We start from the raw sequence: 20497 nt of genomic DNA on the forward strand, positions 1-20497 counted from the left end.
ATAATCTCGGTCATTATAAATAAACATCCTTTTTCCTGATACTTAAGGTTTTCAATAGAGGGCAGTTGGGGTATTTGTCCTGTGACTACGTCAAACATGCAAGTGAGGTATTTCCCAGATGGCGATAAAAGAAAGCCCCACTTTATGAAGAGCCTAGTGGGTTGGCATGCTTATGACTTGGTCAGCCTACTTGAGAGAAGATGAAATGGAGGAGTGGAAGCCAGGTATTATAGTCCTGGCTTTGCCACTAATTCATTGTGACCTTAGGCAAGTGAACTTCTGGATCTACTGTCTGTCTATAAAAATGTATAGCCCCTAAAAGTCAAATTTGAAAAATGAAATGGATAATTCCTATTCCTAAGGGAAAAAATTTCACAAGAAGATGGAAAAGTATTCAGCTTTCCCATTAAGCAAAAGAATACAAATTTGAGATTTTATACCTGTGGAGACAACAACAAAACCAACATACCATAGCACTGAAATTCTATTAAAATCAGTACAAACATTAATATCTGTAATTTACAAAGCATTCTGGAAAATATGGCATGTTTACATAACTGAACCATGGAGATAGTCCTACCCTTTGACTCAATAACTGTACTTCCCAGGAATTGGGATACTTCATGGATACAAATATATATATATGTGTGTGTGTGTATATATATATACATTATTTATTTGAATTTGAAGATATTAATTCATTTGAATGTTGTACTAATAAAAGAAAAAATCTAGGCAAATTGTTTAATATGGGAACCTCAACTTGAAATATTGTACATCTTTGAGAACCATTTTTAATACTAGAAATGTTAAAAAGAAAATGCTACTCTGTTCAATGTATACAGAGATCATATACAAATATAAAATAATTTCACTTGGAAGAAGTATGGGTATCTTAATCAGCATTTAATATTTTTAAACTGGCTTGTAAATTCTAATAAAAAGAACTTAAGAATGAATTTGAGGAATTCAATCATTTGACCTCTGAGGTCTGTGATTATTTCTTTGATACAGCATTGAAGGCTTTGCTGTGAGGAAACTCGAGTGGACAAGATAATGGTGGATGAGATAAATCTTCAGAGTAGATAAGACTGTGGTACAGCAAGCTGAGGCCCCTGCAATTTGGAGACAGGGACATATAGTGGGTTTTTCTCTTCCTCTTATATATTAACTCAGGTATGAACTGAATTTCGTGTTATTTTTTAAAAAATTTTAGATATATACTACATCTATATCCACATCTGAGTAGAAAAGCTCAAGGATGATGAGAAAAGATGTAAAAAGGATAAACACAGATATTAGAACAGGGTGGAAGCCTGGAGACAAGTCTAATACAACCTCATTTTACATCAGTGTTTTTCACTGTCTTCATGTTTCCATGAAAGGAAACATGGTATTACATGTAGAGAAAATGCAACTTGGAGAAGATATGGAAAAAAGTAGTAGTGGAGGGGAGGAAGGGAAAAAGGTAAAGGCAGCAAATAAAACACTGTACATCTATGTGTATGTGGATGGTAAAGGGGATGAAGGCTGCTACCACAGGGTGGAAGTGACCACTAAGCCCAAAAGGTAGCTGCGATGGGTTTCACACACAGTTCTATGTATCTCTATCCTGGTGTTTAACTATCCTGTTCTAAGTACAGATCTTACTATCAGACTTATTCTAACTCAAAATGAAAGTACAGCCTTTCAAGTCTGAAAGATTAATGCTAATAAACTAGACCTTTAACCATAGAACATTGTTTTCTTAAAAAAACTGCAGAAACTGGTATCACATTGGCTTTTTCTGGTTTCTACATAAAGAAGGATGTTGAAAGATAATTTATTTAGATTGTACTAATTTTTTCTCCTCAGAGCTCATTTTCAGGCATCAATTGTTAATTTCCAAATTAAAAAATTTAAAATCTTATAATAAATCCAGATGGAAAACACATTTTTTCCATATAGCTTCAGAAGGACTTTGCATTGGTTCATTCTATCTGTACGACTTAGGTACATGTATGTACTCTCAGAAATCAAGTTTTATGTATATAAACTTCTGAGATGAGACTGTCTGAAATGTTCGCAGAACTCTTATTTTAAAGGTCTGGCTTTAGTGCCATTGGTATGCTGGTGGCCACAACTATTTTGTGTCCAGAGGGTACTACTCACTTTGCTTCCATGTTTGACAGAATTTACTGATGAAAAAAAGCTGATGAAGGACAAGTTAGCGCTTGTCCAAGATGGGATTTTGCCTTGAGCACTGAACAAATCAGATTTTAAAAGTAAAGTTCAACTTAAAAAAAAAAAAAGTAAAGTTCAACTTACATCCCATTTTTGATGTTATACAATACTTGGCTTACTGGCACATGTTAAAAAAATCAAGCTTTACTTTTAATGACTATCAAGCAACTTATTTAGTTCTACTTCAATAAAATAAGGACTATATTAAGCAATTTATCTTTTTTTTCCCCTTCTTAGACTTCAACATCTTGATAACCTTATATTAAATCACAACCTCATTTTACATATTTCAACAATAGTGTGTAAACTAGACTTTTGTTACCTGATTTGTATCTTACTATTTAGAAAATGTTTATGGCAACTTCTGAATTATCTTCAATTAATATTTGGTGCCAAACATCTAGGTTTCAGGCTGTATTTAGTTTCCCTTCTCTCTCTTACCCACCCTACTCCTAATAAGTGGTTAATAGTTTATTTAAAACAATTCTACTTTAAGAACATTTTCTACTTAGAAAAATCACATAGTAAGACCAAGATTACTAGGAAGACCTTAAAGAAATGTGTTAAAAGCTTAGAAGCAAAGTGTGGGAGGAATAATAAAAGCTTAAAACCTAAAGGTTTTTAATAAGATGGAAAAAGTTAATCATAAGTATTCAAGAATCATATCAGCACACATTAACATATCACAACTAAGCATTTATTACACTATTTAAGAAGGGAAGTAATTGCAGTGGTATTTCAGAAGCTATATCTTTTTTAATGTAATATATGCTCATAAACTCTAAACAGTATTTTAAAATATACAATCTCTCCAAAAGAAAATATTCAACTAAAGATAGATAACTTTTAATGTAAGCAAAATGTTACAAGATTTTTTAAAATTAAAGTCATCATCTGATTTTCACAACACATGTACAGAAATTTCCAAACTTTCTGTACAGAGAAGTATAACCTCTACTCTTGAGCGAGGCGTTCAATGACACGTCGATAATCTTCCACGAGTTCCTGAAAGCTTTCTTCCAGCTGTTCATGTTGCATGCTTATTTCTATCTGGTTCATCTGGTTTGTCAGTTCTTCCGGTCTGAGACATTTTCTCATTTTAGCAAGATCTCTCTGTTTTTTCTAAGTAACAAACACGAGTATTGGTTAGACCAAGAAAGCTGATATAAAAAAATATGTCTCCAGTGTTAAAAATAGTAGTAGTAGGAATATGCCCAAATCTATCCCATACATTTTTAAGGAAGCCTAAACATAATGTTACATGAATTACAAGCCCTCTAAAAAGAGGGTTCCAAAAGACATGGAATTTGTATCAATTAATGGTAAATATAGGTATGTGAGTGACAGCCCCCTCTCCAAAGCATACTAAAGAACTGGCCAGTACAGACACTCAAATATTTCTTTAATAAATAAGGTACTGTAACTGAAGAAAGACAACTGAAATTAAGTGCTATTATTTCATCAATTTTTAATAGTAATTAATCATTAATTATGTTAATCTTAATTCCAAACTGGCTTCTTCTGCCACTATTATTTCTGAGTTCCCTTACCCAGCGATGTATTTATGGACCACGTATTAATTTTACCATAAACTGTTGGGAGAGTTTCAGGAAGATAAGCCAAAAACTGTCACACTTTAAAAAACAGTATTAACTAGCATTTATTGAGTCTCTACTGTCTAGACATACATTATCTTATTAAACCCTCTCCATTTCACTGAGAAGGAAACTACCATTTCTCAGGAAACTGAGATTTACATCACCCTAAGAATCTGGTAACAACTTTTAGACAGGTCACTATCAGAACAATACAGTTAGTATACTGAGGATGGGACTGGAAGGGACCAAGTTAGCAGTTAGTTTAAGAATTCAAGAGATGATGAAAGCCTAGGCCAAGTCTGCTTAGTTACAGACCAAGCAGAGGTGGAAGGTACAGAACAGATTTAGGGAGGAAAACACTGGATGATGTGGGGAAAGAATGCAGAATGACTCCAAGATTCCTAGGTGGGTGGCAATACTGCATTATATAAAACACTGTAATATATGAAACTTTCATACATTTTCTTTTTTTTTTTCTTTTTTTATTGCATATGTGTATTTTTTCTGTTAGTTTTCTTTTTCTTTTTTTTAAATTTTATTTTTAAACTTTACAATATTGTATTAGTTTTGCCAAATATCGAAATGAATCCGCCACAGGTATACCCGCGTTTTCAACTTCCCTGGTAGCTCAGCTGGTAAAGAATCCACCTGAAATGCAGGAGACTCTGTTTCGATTTCTGGGTCGTGAAGATCTGCTGGAGAAGGGATAGGCTCCCCACTCCAGTATTCTTGGGCTTCCCTGGTGGCTCAGACAATAAAGAATCTGCCTGCAATATGGGAAACCTGGGTCCAATCCCTGGCCTGGGAAGATCCCCTAGAGAAGAAACAACTACCCACTCCAGTATTCTGACCTGGAGAATTCCATGGACAGAGGAACCTGCAGGCTACAGTCCACAGTCGCAAAGAGCTGGACACAACAGAGCGATTTTCGCTTTCATACATTTTGGATAAACTGCTGTAGATTATATCCTCTTTCACTTAAGCATTTAATAAAGAGCTAACTTTATATAGAGATCAGAAATCAAGTATATTAACTTATGTAATCCTAAAAACTATGAGACAGGTACTATAACTTTCTTCAATTGAAAAAGAAAAAAAAAAGGTGCAGGTGTTAAATAATTTGTCATAGAGGCAGTAAGCAGAGAAGCCAGGATCCAACCCCTAATGATTAATTAGAAGTCCGTATTCTGAATTCCTATATACTGCTACTGCTACTGCTAAGTCGCTTCAGTCGTGTCCGACTCTGTGCGACCCCATAGACGGCAGCCCACCAGGCTCCCCCGTCCCTGGGATTCTCCAGGCAAGAACACTGGAGTGGGTGGCCATTTCCTTCTCCAGGGCATGAAAGTGAAAAGTGAAAGTGAAGTCACTCAGTCGTGTCTGACTCTTAGCGACCCCATGGACTGCAGCCCACCAGGCTCCTCCATCAATGGGATTTTCCAGGCAAGAGTACTGGAGTGGGGCACCATTGCCTTCTCCCGAATTTCTATGTAACTGCCTACCAAATACAATTAACAACAACAACAAAAAACCCTGAAAACAGTCTTAACTCCATCCTAAAAACTAATAAATGTCTCTCAAAGGAAACCTTAATAGTTTTGGAATATAAGACATGCAGTGCTTCTCAAACTTAAATGTGCACAAACATCAACTGGGAACCTTGTTAAAATTAAAATGCAGGTTCTCATTCAGTAGGTCTGGGGTGGAGTGAGAGTCTGCGGTTCTAAAAAGTGCTCCTGGATGATGTTCATATTGCTGACTTAGTGTGTGTTTGTGTGCGTGGCTGCACTGCTTGGGGGATTCTTAGTTTGCCAACCAGGGATTGAACCCATGGCCCCTACAGTGGAAGCACAATTTTAATCACTGGATCACCAGAGAATTCCCAATGTTGCTGATCTTCTAATCACACTGTGAATAGTAGTTCTAGAGAAGTGATGAAAATTCAGGTTTATTACTCCCAAGCCCTGGAAGGACAGTATATTCCTCACTCTTCAATCATGTGGATAATAAATCCTTTGTTTCTGCTGTGAAAGTTACTTTTTTTTTTGCCAAGAAGCACAACTGCCTCTTGGCGGCACCCAAGTTAAGGAAACGGGTCAGGAACTAAAAGGTAATGCATCCAAAAATTATCATGGTATGTTATAAGAAAAAAAATTATTCTTCTAAACTGCTAACCAGTTATAACATTTATAAAATAATCTAACCCCATTGCTTGAATATGCCTCCAATCATATTAAATTCTCGTATACAACACAACCATCATTTTAGTTCTTAAATATTAACTATCAATTCTGCTACAAATAACCTACAGAATGAATCATGTGCCAGTGACATACTGTTTTAAATTATTAACTTGTTTTAAAACTCAACATAGAAAACTAAGATCATGGTATCTGGTCCCATCCTGGCAAAGAGAAGAGGAAGAAGTGGAAACAGTGACAGATTTTATTTTCTTGGGCTCCAAAATCACTGCAGACGATGACTGCAGCCCTGAAAGTAAAAGATGCTTGCTCCTTGGAAGGAAAGCTATGACAAAACTAGACACCTTACTAAAAAGCAGAGACATCACTTTGCTGACAAATGTACAATGTAAGAACTGGACGATAAAGAAGGCTGAGCACTGAAGAACTGATGCTTTTGAACTGTGGTGCTAAAGAAGACTCTTGAGAGTCTCTTGGACTGCAAGATCAAACCAATCAATCCTAAAGGAAATCAACCCTGAATATTCATTGGAAAGACTGATGCCAAAGCTGAAGGTCCAATACTTTGGCCACCTGATGTGAAGAGCTGACTCATTGGGAAAGACCCTGATGCTGGGAAAGACTGAAGGCAAAAGGAGAGGGAGGCAGCAGAGGATGAGATGGTTAGACAGCATCACTGACTCAATGGACATTGATCTGAGCAAACTCCAGGAGACAGCGAACAACAGGGAACCCTGGTGTACTGTGGTCCATGGGATCACAAAGAGTCAGGCACAACTTAGTGACTGAACAAAAACAACAGATCTCTTACGAGTGTTTACTTCCCCAGTTTATCTCCCCCTTCATTGCCACCTTCAATTTCACTGTCAGTTTTTCTCAGATGGATGTCAGAATTAATTTCTATTATAATTTTTATTGACATAGCAGAACATCTCTGAATTAAATTTAAGAGCTCTGAGTACCTAGGAATAAAAAAATACATGTACTAGCTTTATGGAAAACTATGAAACTATTAGAGAAGTTCCTCATGAGCATGTAAACTATGGTTCTTTTAAAATAAGTTATTTGAGCTATTTGTTTTATTGATTTTAATATTCCTAAAACTGCATATGTATACTGCTTTGTATATGTAGGAATTATAAATTCATCTTTTAAACTGTGTTTAAAAAAAAAAAACTTAAACTGATTGGGGATCACCTCTATCCAGCAAGTGATTTACATTGGGAGTACAAATAAAATACTGAAAGACAGAACTCCAGAAGACTGGAATAGACCTCCTCTAGGCTCAGAAGAAATTTCTCCCTCCAAAAACAAACAAAAAGCTAATTCCTTCATAGACTAAGGCTGTGGATAACCTTAATTAATGCAGAAAAATTAATTAAAGATCATATTAGTGTCAGTTTATTTAAGGTCCAAAAAACAACTTTCTTCTTGCCTAGTTTTCAGAGGTTCCAAGAAGGTTTACAAATATCTCAAAAATTCTACCACCTCTAAGAGCGCCTTAATTTCCATCTGCTCAACCAGTCTCTTTTGTGAACTACAGAAATAAGGTTCTTTTGCAATAATTTAAAAATAATAATGGTGTGGAGACATATAAAAAGTCCTAAGACTTATCGAAAGGTTACCTTTAAAAACATGCACACTGTATTGTATTTCTTTCTCATCAGTTCCTCACTATGGAAGTATTTCCATTTTAGAGAAGAGAAGCCTAATACCCAGATTTTAATAACTGTCAACACACACAATTTGTAAAAGTTAAAGCTAGACCTCAAAATTGAGTTTTCTGATTCCAAATCCAATGCTATTATAACAATGATTCTAAATTTTGTACTTGCAAACCAATTATGAATTAAAATATGCCTATGAAACAATATAAAAATTTAAATGCTAAAACCAAGCAGCTGCACCAACTTTTCTTTTTTTTTAGTCAAATTGTTCAAATTTATCTTTTTTTGAACACCTGAAAATTACTTCTGTACTAAAGAATTTCTTTTTGTGCTTTTAAAATGATTCTAGTTAATACAAATTATTTTTATCCCTTCTGGGCACTGATACAAATAAATTATCAGTACTTAAAGAACTTTTAAAGTAAGGTACAACTACTTCTAATATCTACCCAAATAAATTTCTTAGTGGAACTAAACTGATATGGAAATTTAAGCCCTTAAAAAAAGGCAGCACAGAATTGGACTTTGCTATCAATAAACAATTCCATTCCTCTGTAATAACTTAGCAAAGTTACATTTTTTTATAATAAAATGTATTAAAGTGAAACATAAATTCTAGATTCCAAACTTTCCCCATTTGGCATATATTTTAAAGATTTTTTAAAAATTCAAAATCACACTCAGTATTAAGCAATTTTACTTTATTCTTAAATATAATTTTGCATTTGAGAATGCTGTGATAGCACACCACAGTATACAAGTATCAGCTTGGAATGACAAATTGGAGAAAACCATCTGCATACATTCAACAAAGAAATCTTCTAACTCTTCCCTTGCATATAGGGCATTCAACTACTTCTAGGCTTTTACCAAGTTTGTGGTAGGTTTTCTATCACACTGTGGCTATCAACCCAGATCAAGATTTCTTGGTTTTCTCAATGAGACAGAATACTGGATAACTAAACTCGTTAAACTTGGCATACTATAAATAGGGTTTGAGCAAGTATCTAAAGAATTTAATATTTTGTATGAGTGCAAGGATGGTGATACCGATTTTGACTGTTAAGAATTTAAATAGTTTAATAACCAGTTTTTGGTGGTCTTTTAGAAAAGGTGAACTTGCTAGACAGGTCAGGATACTTAATAATATAAAAAAAAATTATTATTCTTAAGAGTAGACAATACTTGCTTTTATGAACTACAGATATTCCCATTATTTGGCGTAACTTCCTGACTGCTATTTATACTTAGAAATCATCTTTTATTTGCTGCATCTGCCTATATAAAATGTCACAAGTATCTGAGATACATAATTTAATAAATTACTAAAAGTTTTAATACTCTTAAATGTTGTCATGCTAACATCTAATTATATTGTTCTATATGCCCAATTTCATCATAAAGAAATTTTCCAGCTACCAAGTTAATATTAAAGATCAAAATCTTTGGAAAGTACCATTTCTACCAATTTTCTGAAGTTTCTGAGCTGACAAACATAAAGACTGATAAAGAATAAAATGTTATTTCTGACAAATTTGGGGGAATAGTCGTTATAATTTATTACAACCTGTTATATGCAGATGGTAGTTCCTAAGTTAGAAAATCAATTAAATTGATTTTATTAATTGATTAAATTTAAGTATTCCATTAAATTGCTTAATGAAATGGCACTATGAAGAAAAAACATATTAATTCCAGACACAAGATTTGTATGTCAGGCAAATAATTATTTTTATATTCAAAATGTGCTATATTTAGAATTATAACAAATTAAGAAATACGGTTGTACTGCAAACAAGATGTGATAAAGGAAAAAAGCTGAGATTCAACGAGTAGTGTGACCCTATATACCATTAACACTCAAAAGACTGGCTCTATAAAGCAGAATCTATGATAAATAAAACTTGGATTAACTTAGAAAAATCGTAACTATGCACTTGATATAAATTACTCATTATTAACTGACACTCTCCTTAAACCTTAAGACAGATTCAGATTTGTCATTCATGTTCCCAACTATGGTGCTGTATAAGCCTCTAGGTCTAATAGTATATACAAATGCAGTACCCAGTAATTAGTTGTTGAATAAATAAATGAATATTCTCTCCAATCAGATTACTGCCCAACTACAAGAATCACAAATCTTCCTCCACACAAGTTGGCATGGACAATATCTACCTTAATAATTAATGGCCAAAAGATGAGGAGGCCAGACCTGATCTAGGAGTGGAATATTTTTGAGTTAAAGGAAAATAAAGGAAATGAAAAAAAGCAGGGGGTAAAGGAGCAAGAAAGATGACAAAAGAGATAAACAACACTAAGTTGTGATTTCAGCTCTGGTCAAGTACAGGGGTTACAAAAGGCAACCAAGGCCATATTTAGGAAGAAAGAAGCACGTGTAAGCAGAATATAGGGACAAATAAAACAAAACTGGAAATAGAACTGCCTTATGATCCAGCAATCCCACTGCTGGGCATACACACTGAGGAAACCAGAAGGGAAAGAGACACGTGTACCCCAATGTTCATCGCAGCACTGTTTATAATAGCCAAGACATGGAAGCAACCTAGATGTCCATCAGCAGATGAATGGATAAGCAAGCTGTGGTACATATACACAATGGAGTATTACTCAGCCATTAAAAAGAATACATTTGAATCAGTTCTAATGAGGTGGATGAAACTGAAGCCTATTATACAGAGTGAAGTAAGCCAGAAGGAAAAACATAAATACAGTATTCTAACGCATATATATGGAATTTAGAAAGATGGTAACAATAATCCTGTGTACGAGACAGCAAAAGAGACACTGATGTATAGAACAGTCTTATGGACTCTGTGGGAGAGGGAGAGGGTGGGAAGATTTGGGAGAATGACATTGTAACATGTAAAATATCATGTAAGAAACGAGTTGCCAGTCCAGGTTCGATCCACGATACTGGATGCTTGGGGCTGGTGCACTGGGACGACCCAGAGGGATGGTATGGGGAGGGAGGAGGGAGGAGGGTTCAGGATGGGGAACACATGTATACCTGTGGTGGATTCATTTTGATATTTGTCAAAACTAATACAATTATGTAAAGTTTAAAAATAAAATAAAATTAAAAAAAAATTAAAAATAAAAAAAAAAAAAAAAAAACAAGGTAATTTGTTAGGGAAGATTCTGGGCATTCAGTTTTTTAAAAGATGCATACAATGAAAAAAATAACCACGAGCAAACTATCCTTGGGATTAGTTTTTAAGTGAATGGAAACATTTATAGTTTACACTGGAGAATTCTTATAACTAACTGGAAGAATATTTTCACTTTTGTAAAGTTTAGCAGAATGATAATGATTTGGACTCTCCCACACATTGGCATTTGCTAGATATTCTTCAGTTTCAACAGTGACAAGAATAAATGTTTAAGACTTCAAAGTCCTACCTTATATGGGCTAATTAGTCTTCTTTTAATATCCAGTCTATAGCTTCTGTATTGTTCAGCATCACTCATGTCAGTTACCAGTAGTCGAAGAATTTCATAAACCCGTCTAGCATGTTGCTAATAAACCAAAGAAGAACATGAACATTTCAAATCACAAATAGTAACACTTTCCCAAAAGAACATATCATATACTGAATACCTGCCATAGGCCAGAAATTATGCTTGGTGCCAGACAAAAAGCAATAAAAGATAAGTCTCTGCGCTCAAGAAGGCAAGCAGTCTACTGTGTAACACAAATGAATGAGGTACGGTTAACTTCATGATAGAAATGTGCACAGGACACTACGGCAGCACAGACTGAGAATGGGGGAACAATGTTAGAAGAGGCGTCCTGGGGGAATAAAACCTGAGTGAGTCTTAAAGGAAAGGGAGCATGCTGCTCTTAAAACAGGGAGGCACTATATGTGCGTGCACATCTCACGTACACACGTGCAGAAGTAGTTTAACACTGCTGGGACACAAAATGAAAAAAACTGCGAGTAAATCAGCTACATGAAAATGGTAGCAAAAGAAGGGGAAGGAGACCAATCAGAAAGCTCAGTTTTTAAATCAGGCAAAAAATGATGATGGTATTAACTGAGACAGCACAAACAGTAACACTAAGGGGACAAGGATTCTAGAAATAAAGAGGAGGAAGACTGTGGAGGAGGGTATGGAATGACAGTGAGATTTTCACAGAGTAGGAGAGATTTAGGAGGCAAGAGAACATATAAATCTGAATAAAATTCCAGACGAAGGACAAGGATTTAAGCAATATCAATATACATGGCAAGAGTTTAAACCTTAGGACTGGTTAATGGTTAAGACAGTCCAAGGAAAACATACAGTGAAGACGGGGGTGTGTGTGTGGGGAGGGGAGGTCAGAACCCTGTAGTATCGTGCCAGTTAATGAGCAGACAAAAACAGTCAAAAAAAATATGAGAAAAATCAGGAAGTTGTGGTAACATTGAAGCCAAAGGAGTAGGCCTATAGTTTTCCTATTTCTGTCATTCCACTTATTTATTGGGAGTGAGGAAGAGGTCAGGTATACATAGGTTAAGATAATACTGAAATTTCTGGAAGAAACACCTGAACTGAGCCTGAAAAATGTACTACCTGGCCAGGCAAAGATGAAGAAACAGGAGAAGGGGTTATCAGGGCAAAGGGAATAGTTGATATACAGGTACATAAAAGGAGTAAAGTTGTAGCACAGTTGGGAAATGGCAAGAGGTTCAGGAGAGCCAAAGCATACAGGAAAGTGGGAGGAAGCTGAGGCGAGCAAGGCAGGCACGGGCCAGATGACGATGGTGTCTGTATGCCATACTGAGGAGCTTTAATCTCAATAATAATGTCTTCATATTCTCTTTCTCTTGAAAGCTGAGCTATTAAATAAATTCTAGTTAATTAAAGGTTTAATACAGTCTGAGATATAAATTATTTCTAAAATTGTATTTTATCTTAAAACCATGAGCCCATTAAAGTGTTTTTATGCGGGAGAAGATGGAAAGTTTCAATTCAAATTGTTTTTTGAAGGTCAGTCACCAGTGAACGTTTGGCATAGTTTTGGACCTCAGGAGGAAAATCTGGATTGCAGATATAACAGATGAGCTCTCGGAATTAAGTAGAATGAGAAGAAATGAGGATTGGATAAAAAAACTCTGGGAAGAATTATATTTAGGGAGCATACAAAAATGTAGAAGCCAGTGACAATCTCTCAAAAAAGATGAGCACAGTGGTTAATTGAAAAGCTAGGAACTGCAGTGCCTTAGAAGCCAGGGGAGGGGAGGCCGTCGGCACCAAGTACTAGTCCTCACTACTGGATACTCTTCATCCCTCATATTTTTATATTCCAAAACCTACCCATTGTTCAAGGCTTAGATCAAATGTATCCCCACTATGAAATATTTTGACTTCTTGCTAACATAAATATAATAATTTCCTCTGAATTCCTATATTATTTGTCTGTACTTACCTTAAGATATTTATTACTTTAAAATCCAAACAAATACATCTAGAAGTATAAAAAGTGAAAATTATATGTTTTATTCCAATCCTCCTCCTATCAATATAGTAGTATCCAGGGGCACTAACTACTTTACCAGTTTAAATAAACATTTTCTTGTTATACTTAATGCAGCCATGAAATCAATTATCTTTCCATTCTATTAATGAGAAAACTGAGGCAGAAGGAAGTAAACTAAATTGCTCTAAGCAATTGCTCTAATTGCTCAAGTGGTAAAGCCAGATTTGATCCTGGGCAATCTGGCTTCAGGGCCTGTATGTTTTTTTTTTTTTCTTTTTTGGCATGTGGGATCTTAGTCTTAGTTCCCTGACCAGAGATCAAACCCATGCCTGCTGCAGTGGACATGCGGTCTTAACCACTGAACCACCAGGCAAGTCCCAGGGCCTGTATTCTTAACCACTGCTACTTCCTACACATGTATTCTTAATGTATTTGCAACGTTTAAATTATGTACTTAAATTATTTTTTTCAAAATTTAAATGTTTTCCTTCCAGAATAAAAATACCTTATTTATTTTGAACTTCTGTTGAGCCTCTATTGCCATATCTTCACTGAATCCTTGCATTAACTTTTCCCGGGAAAAACAGGGCAAATCTTGACAAAACTTCACAAGCACAAAGTCTCTCAATTTCACATAGCTTTTGGATGGATCTTCCGCTAAAGAAAGAAAGCAGAATAACATTTCCCTTACCCAGCATAACTTATTCATCATCTGCAACCTCAGTATACACACTAACCTTAGAAAGGCAAATATTCTTCAATGAATTATATAATACAAAAGTTACAATATGAAAGATTATAAATAAAATAGCACTACCATCTTTGTCAAATAAAGTTATAGGTACAATCCTTTTGCAAATAATACATATATATTATTTGTGAAATTTCAACTACTTTTCAAATATAAATTTTTTAAATTAATTAATTAGTTTTATTTTACAATATTGTATTGGTTTTCCCATACATTGACATGAATCTGCCGCGAGTGTACATGAGTTCCCCATCCTGAACCCCCCTCCCACCTCCCTCCCCATCCCATCCCTCTGGGTCATCCCAGTGCATCAGCCCCAAGCACCCTGTATCAAACCTGGACTGACGATTTGTTTCACATATATTTTACATGTTTCAATGCCATTCTCCCATCAAATATAAATTTTTGACTAGTTTGTTATCATATGTACCTTAGTTTTATTTTCAGTTAAAGCAGCTGTATACACAAGAGATCCAAGTTTGGATAATCAATTCCAAAAGCCATTTTCTGATAGCTAAGGGTTCCAAAGCTAAGTTTATAACTCCCTTACTTTAATCTAATAAACTTCAAAGTCTTCTATGCTTCTTTAACTTAATTTAAAAAAAGTTCTTCCTTTTACAAAACACTCTTTTTCATTTAGAGAATATGATTTTGATTCTTTCTTCATTGCATCTGAGTAGCATAGACTTCCTTTATGTTTGTCTATGTTATCTACATTAGACTGAGTAGTGGACAAGAAGATACCAAAACATATAGGTAGAAAAAACACTGCATAGTCAGAGAGCATGAGTTTGAGTCCCAGTTCTGTCATTTATAGATGAAGGACTTGAGGCAAATTATCTTATTTCTCTGAGCCCTCATTTTCTAATTAGTAGATGGTATAAACAAAGAATGTTGAAGTCTGAGCTAGTTCATGGGTCATAAAACAGTTTTGTTACAATTATCAACTCTCTACCAACTGTTCAATGCAATCCCTATCAAAATCCCAGCTGGCTTTTTTTATTGCAGAAATTAACGAATTCATCCTAAAATTGATATGTAAGGAAATCAGAATAGCCAAAACAACCTTGAAAAAAGAACAAAAGTCAGAGGACTCACATTTCCTGATTTCAAAATTTACTCCAAAGCTACAGTAATCAAGACTGTGATACTAGTATAAAGATGGACATGTAGGTCAATGGGACTGAGTTGAGAGTTTAAAATAAACCCATACATTTTTGGTCCATTAATTTCTGAGAAGGGTGCCTTGACAATTCAGTGAGGGAAAGAATAGTCTTTAACAAATGGTACTTGGACAACTGGGTCTCCATAAGCAAAATGAAGTTGGTTGGCCCCCCCTTTCCTCACACAGTACACAAAAATTAACTCAAAATAGATCATAGACCTAAATGAAAATAGAGGAGTAAATCTTCAAGATCTTTGGTTAGGCAATGGTTTCTTAGATAACAGAACCAGAAGCACAAGCAACTAAGGAAAAAGTAGATAAACAGGGCTATATAAAAATTTATAACTTTTATGCTTCAAGTGATAACCTTTAAGGAAATGACAAGATAACTTATAGAATGGGGTAAAATATTCCCAAGTCATATATATGATATGTAACTGTAACCAGACTTTCTATATAAAAAACTTTGTAATTCAATAAGTAAAGGTCAAATACCCACCACCCAATTAGAAAATGGGCAAAGACTCTAAATAGGAATCTCTCAAGAAGATATAAATACACACAATAAGCACATGAAAGGATGTTTAACATTATTAGCCAAAGGGAAATGCAAATCAAAACCACAATGAAATACCATTTCTTATCCACTAGGATGACTAGAATAAAAAAGACAACAAGAATCAGCAAGGATGTGGATAAACCGAAATCCTCATGTACTTGCTGGTGGAAATATAAAATGGCACAGCCACTGTGGAAAACAGTCTGGTGTTTCTTTAAAAGGGGAAACATAGTTATCAGATTTTCCACCATTTCCACTCTTAGGTATGTACCGAAAAGATATGAAAACACAAGTCCACACAAAAATTGTACACGAATATTTATAATAGCATTATTTAGAAGAGCCAAAAAGTAGAAACAACCCAAATGTCCATCAACTGATGAATGGATAAATAAAATATAGTATATCCATACAATGGAATAGTATTTGGCAATAAAAATAAAGTACTAAACTAAATAAAAAGTAAAGTACTACAAGGAAGAACCTTGAAAACATTATGCCAAGTGAAAGAAGTCAGTCATTTTATTGTACGATTCCAATGTCCAAAAGAGGCAAATCTACAGAGACAAAAAGTAGATTAATGGCTGTGTAGCACTGGTGGGGGGTTGAAAGGGTAGGGGAATAAGAGGAAAGAAGTGACTGCTAATGAGTACTGGGTTTCTTTTTGGGAGAATGAAATACTCCAAAATTAGGTTAAGGTGATGGCTGCACTGTAAACATGTTTTTGAAAAACTGAACACTTTAAATAAGAGGACTGTATGACATGTTAACTATATCGCAATAAAATGTTTATTAAAAAAAGAATCTGAGCTAAAGGTAATGTTTTATGATTGAGTCATTCATTCATTCAATCTATATGTACTAAATACTGTCTTTATATTTCTATGCAGCACTTCATATACATGTAATTATTAAGTAACATTATATGACTATGGATTTAAGGTAGTAAAGTGAAATTCTGTCATGGCATCGGTTTGGTATGAAATTGTGATTAGGAATACACAGAAAATGAAATCAACAGTAAACCAAATAACAAATGCAGACCTACAGAAAATCACCAAATAAACATAACACTGTAATTAGTTACTTTGTCTAATTCTTCAGTCTTTTCCTTATTAATCTGGTCACATAGCAGTTATACAAGTCACCCAGAAACATGAAGGACATTCTGATTCCTCTATGTGCTGCCACCAGTGTTTTTTTTTTTAACTACTACAATAACCTGGTTTTCCTCACTTGTACTCTGCAGCTTTATAAAATGTAAAATGGACTGACACAAACCTAGATTGAAACCATTCAAGTATACCAGTGTAACTAATGTGTGTCTCAAAGAAAGGGAAGAGGGAGAACAGCTAAGGAAACACTGGCCAAAAACTTTCCAAATTTGATGAAAAAAATTTTATCCATACATCCAGGAAGCTCAACAAGCTTCAACTAGGAAAAACATAATGTTACATATCTAAATACATCATAATCAAACTTGAACGTGAACTGAATGAAATGAAAGCACAATTTATGAAAATTTATATGATCAGTAAAACCAGTACTTGTATTTATATAATAATATTTAAGTATTATTTAGATAGCTATACTATTAGAAAAAAAGGACATCAAATCAATAACCTAAGTTTCAATCTTAACTAGAAAGAGTAAATTAATCTCAAAGCAATAAGAAGAAAATAATAAACGTTAAACTGGAAATCAATGAAGTAGAAAATAAAACAACAATTGTAATGAAAACACACCAAAACAATTCTGAAAAAGAACACAACAGACTTTCATTTCCTGATTCCAAAACTCAACATAAAGGTCGAAGCTCTGCTACCACTGGAGCCATGACACCCAAAGAGAGCAAAAGCAAGGCCACATAGGCTGGGTGAGGCAGTATTTGAGTCCCAAGGAGATCAACAAAGCCACGGTCCACTGATGATGAGTTTGCAGCGACCAGCCCTAGTCTGCGTTGTCTAGATGCTCACTGAGAGCAGGACTGTCTTCTGGGAGTGTGTGCCTCTGGGTCCCTGAGGCCCCTCTTCTCTGCTCCATTCCCACCCACCTGGCCAAGGCCAGTACCCATTTCTAACTCTACTCATCAATCATTTGAAGAACTGTCTGTTTAGTTTACAGCCTCCAGGCAAAACAGGCTCCACAAATTCAACTTACATTGAATCTGTGGAGCTAAACTTGACATTACTGTTAAGGCAAAACACACACACACAAAAAAATGCTCAGTAAGAAAACTATAATAAATGTATCAAGACAGTATGGTTCCAGCAGCACTACAGACACAGATGATTAGAGTCCAGAAACAAATCTTTACATTTATGGTCAACCTATTTTGAACAAAGGTACCAAGGCAATTCAGTAGAGGAAAGGATAGTCTTTTTAGCAAACTGCTGGAAAAACTATGATCACATGTAAAGAAGATTAATTTAGAAACTTTCCGCACATAATGCACAAACTTTACCTCAAAATGGATCACAGATCTCAATACAAGAGACTGGGGATGGGGACTGACTGGGGATAGAAACGAGGGAATCTTTTTATGGTGACAGAAATATTCTAAAACAGGCCACAAAACTAGGCAAGTATACTAAAAATACTGAACTATATATACACTTAAAATGGATGAATTTAATGGTATGGAAATCAGACCTCAATAGAGCTGCTTTAATTAAATCTCTACTAAGTGACAAACTCTTAAGCAAGCATTTCTTGAAAAAATGTTCTGAAGTTCTAACAGCGACACACATGCTTATCCAGTCTACCTCTTTCTGGTTTGGAAAGAAAGAACTGTGTTGCTAATATCAGTATAAAATAAAATTTAGTATGGGAGAAAGCCTAAGTAACTTAAGTAACTAATACCCCCCAGAATTTTAGGGGAAAACACATCAAAGGTAAGAGAATTACAGTTGATAAAAATCTAAAAAAACTCACACCACATTCTTATCTGTAATTTTCACATAAATTAAAAATTTGTGTAAAAAAAATTTCCACTCAGGTTTAAATAATCCATTATACACTAACAATATTTTGTTTGTAGCTTCATATAAGTGGCCAAGTCACCACTCTTAACTTTAAGTGCTTTAACTAAAGGTGTCAGCCTGAAAATGAACCTAAAATGATAACACCCATTAATTTGTGACATCCTTCAATTGCTTTGTTTCTATGCTACATAAGTGATGCATTTAAAAGATGAAATTTGCTTGGATATAAATTTATAGTTATACATGGGCTCAAAGTTTGAGTTTTTTCCCCAAGTTAAATACATCATCTACCAACATTAATACTCTGCTATCATTTAAAAAAACACTCTTTTAACTCTTCATATTACAAAACATTTACAGATAAAATTCTAAAAAGCCATGTAACATATTCCAGTACTACAAGGAATATTTAAAGAACAGATTTAATTAACTCTTAATATACACTGATAGGTTAATAACACTGACATATAGCCCAGGATCAATTTTTACTGTCAAACACAACTGTCTCTGCAATTCTGGAAGAAATAAATCATTGATTCTATATGTAAGGTCATATAACCAAGATGTGTTAAAACGCTGTATATCTTATGATACTGACATCCTCAAAAGGAAAATGGCACATGATATAAAGAACTGTTTCCCAGTATTTTACTTTTAAATGCTAAAAATAGGGAATTCTCTGGAGGTTCAATTGTTAGGACTCGACACTCTCACTGCCAGGGCCAAAGTTTGATACCTAGTCTGGGAAATAAGATCCTGCAAGTCACGAGGCATAATATGCTAAAAAAAAAGTGCTAAAAAAAGAAAATGGGTGGCAATTATACCACAAAAACTTATCCTGTAACATAGGCCATCAATGGTTAGGTTTTAATTTTTACTATATCTGGCTATATGTCAATTAAGCAAAAGGCCATCTCAATATAAGGAATATTCTGGGTTGCAAAGGGAAATCCAGACCCTGCAAAAGATCCAAAAGTTTTAAAAATATGCAAAATAATAGATCTAAACACAACTAAAACAACCAAAGAGAGAAAACTATCCTTTATTTTAAAAGACTGAGAATGGAAATCTAGGAGAAATATCTTAATGAGAAGAAATGTATCAGTCATTTTTAGTAATTTGCTAAGAAATGTTAACACTGAAAATAAAGGCCAATACCCAGTTTTCTAATTCAGAAGTCCTTTAACATGTTCAGCATTTTCTCTTTAGAGACTTCAGTTTGCAATGAATAAAGGCTACCATTATTGATGACTCTTCACTGAGATTTAAGAAATAAAATTCTTTATCTGCTAATTGGCGCTAAGTATCAAGGACTTTATAGGCTGGAGTAGACAGAAGAAAGTGGTTAAGAGGCTTCACAGAAACAACCCCTGCTGGCACATTACCCACTAGAGAAGACAAAGACTACTTATGGAAACCCTAATCTCCAGACTAAAATCACCAAAAAGTCTCTTCATGTAGTACCAAGTCCAAGCTCTATAAGTAAACAGAAGCTAAACAACTTTCAGCTTAGCTAAAAAGAAGTGTTATGGATTGTGTAAAGGTTCCATAATTTTACAAGTCACTAAGCTAGTGAAAGTGTCAATTTATAACTTTTGATATAAAGTAACTTTAGTAATTACTTCTTTATCTCCCAAGTTTCCAAATCATTTAACAGCAGCAATAAAGTTAGATGAAAAGATAAATCAACTTTATAAAATGCTTGAGAAATAGACTGAACAAATAGTCATACCATACTTGCAATATATATATATTTCTGACCAAGATTTCCCATTTTATATTCAGTTCATTATCCTCAATTTGTTCAACTAATTAAGCACTTCATACTCAGAGATGCAATCCAATTTCACAAAGGGTTTATGAT

At 34.6% G+C, this 20497-nt stretch overlaps 1 protein-coding gene across 3 annotated transcripts in view; it reads right to left on the bottom strand.

Annotated features, from left to right (window-relative positions):
• Positions 1-2898: 2898 nt before the first annotated feature.
• Positions 2899-20497, bottom strand: part of HAT1 (histone acetyltransferase 1) — a 40664-nt gene continuing 23065 nt past the window's right edge. For 2 of the 3 annotated variants that reach the window (XM_005202320.3, XM_059892720.1), the window contains exons 9-11: positions 13680-13831; positions 11113-11229; positions 2899-3345 (exon numbers count right to left, since the gene is read on the bottom strand). In XM_005202320.3, the coding sequence (XP_005202377.3) occupies positions 3178-3345; positions 11113-11229; positions 13680-13831 (437 nt within the window). In that variant the 3' untranslated portion in view covers positions 2899-3177. The remainder of the gene's footprint in view (positions 3346-11112; positions 11230-13679; positions 13832-20497) is intronic. The other variant, NM_001034347.1, reaches the window with a different exon arrangement.

Source organism: Bos taurus, chromosome 2 (assembly GCF_002263795.3).
Source record: "Bos taurus isolate L1 Dominette 01449 registration number 42190680 breed Hereford chromosome 2, ARS-UCD2.0, whole genome shotgun sequence".
In the NCBI taxonomy this organism is placed as follows: domain Eukaryota; kingdom Metazoa; phylum Chordata; class Mammalia; order Artiodactyla; family Bovidae; genus Bos; species Bos taurus.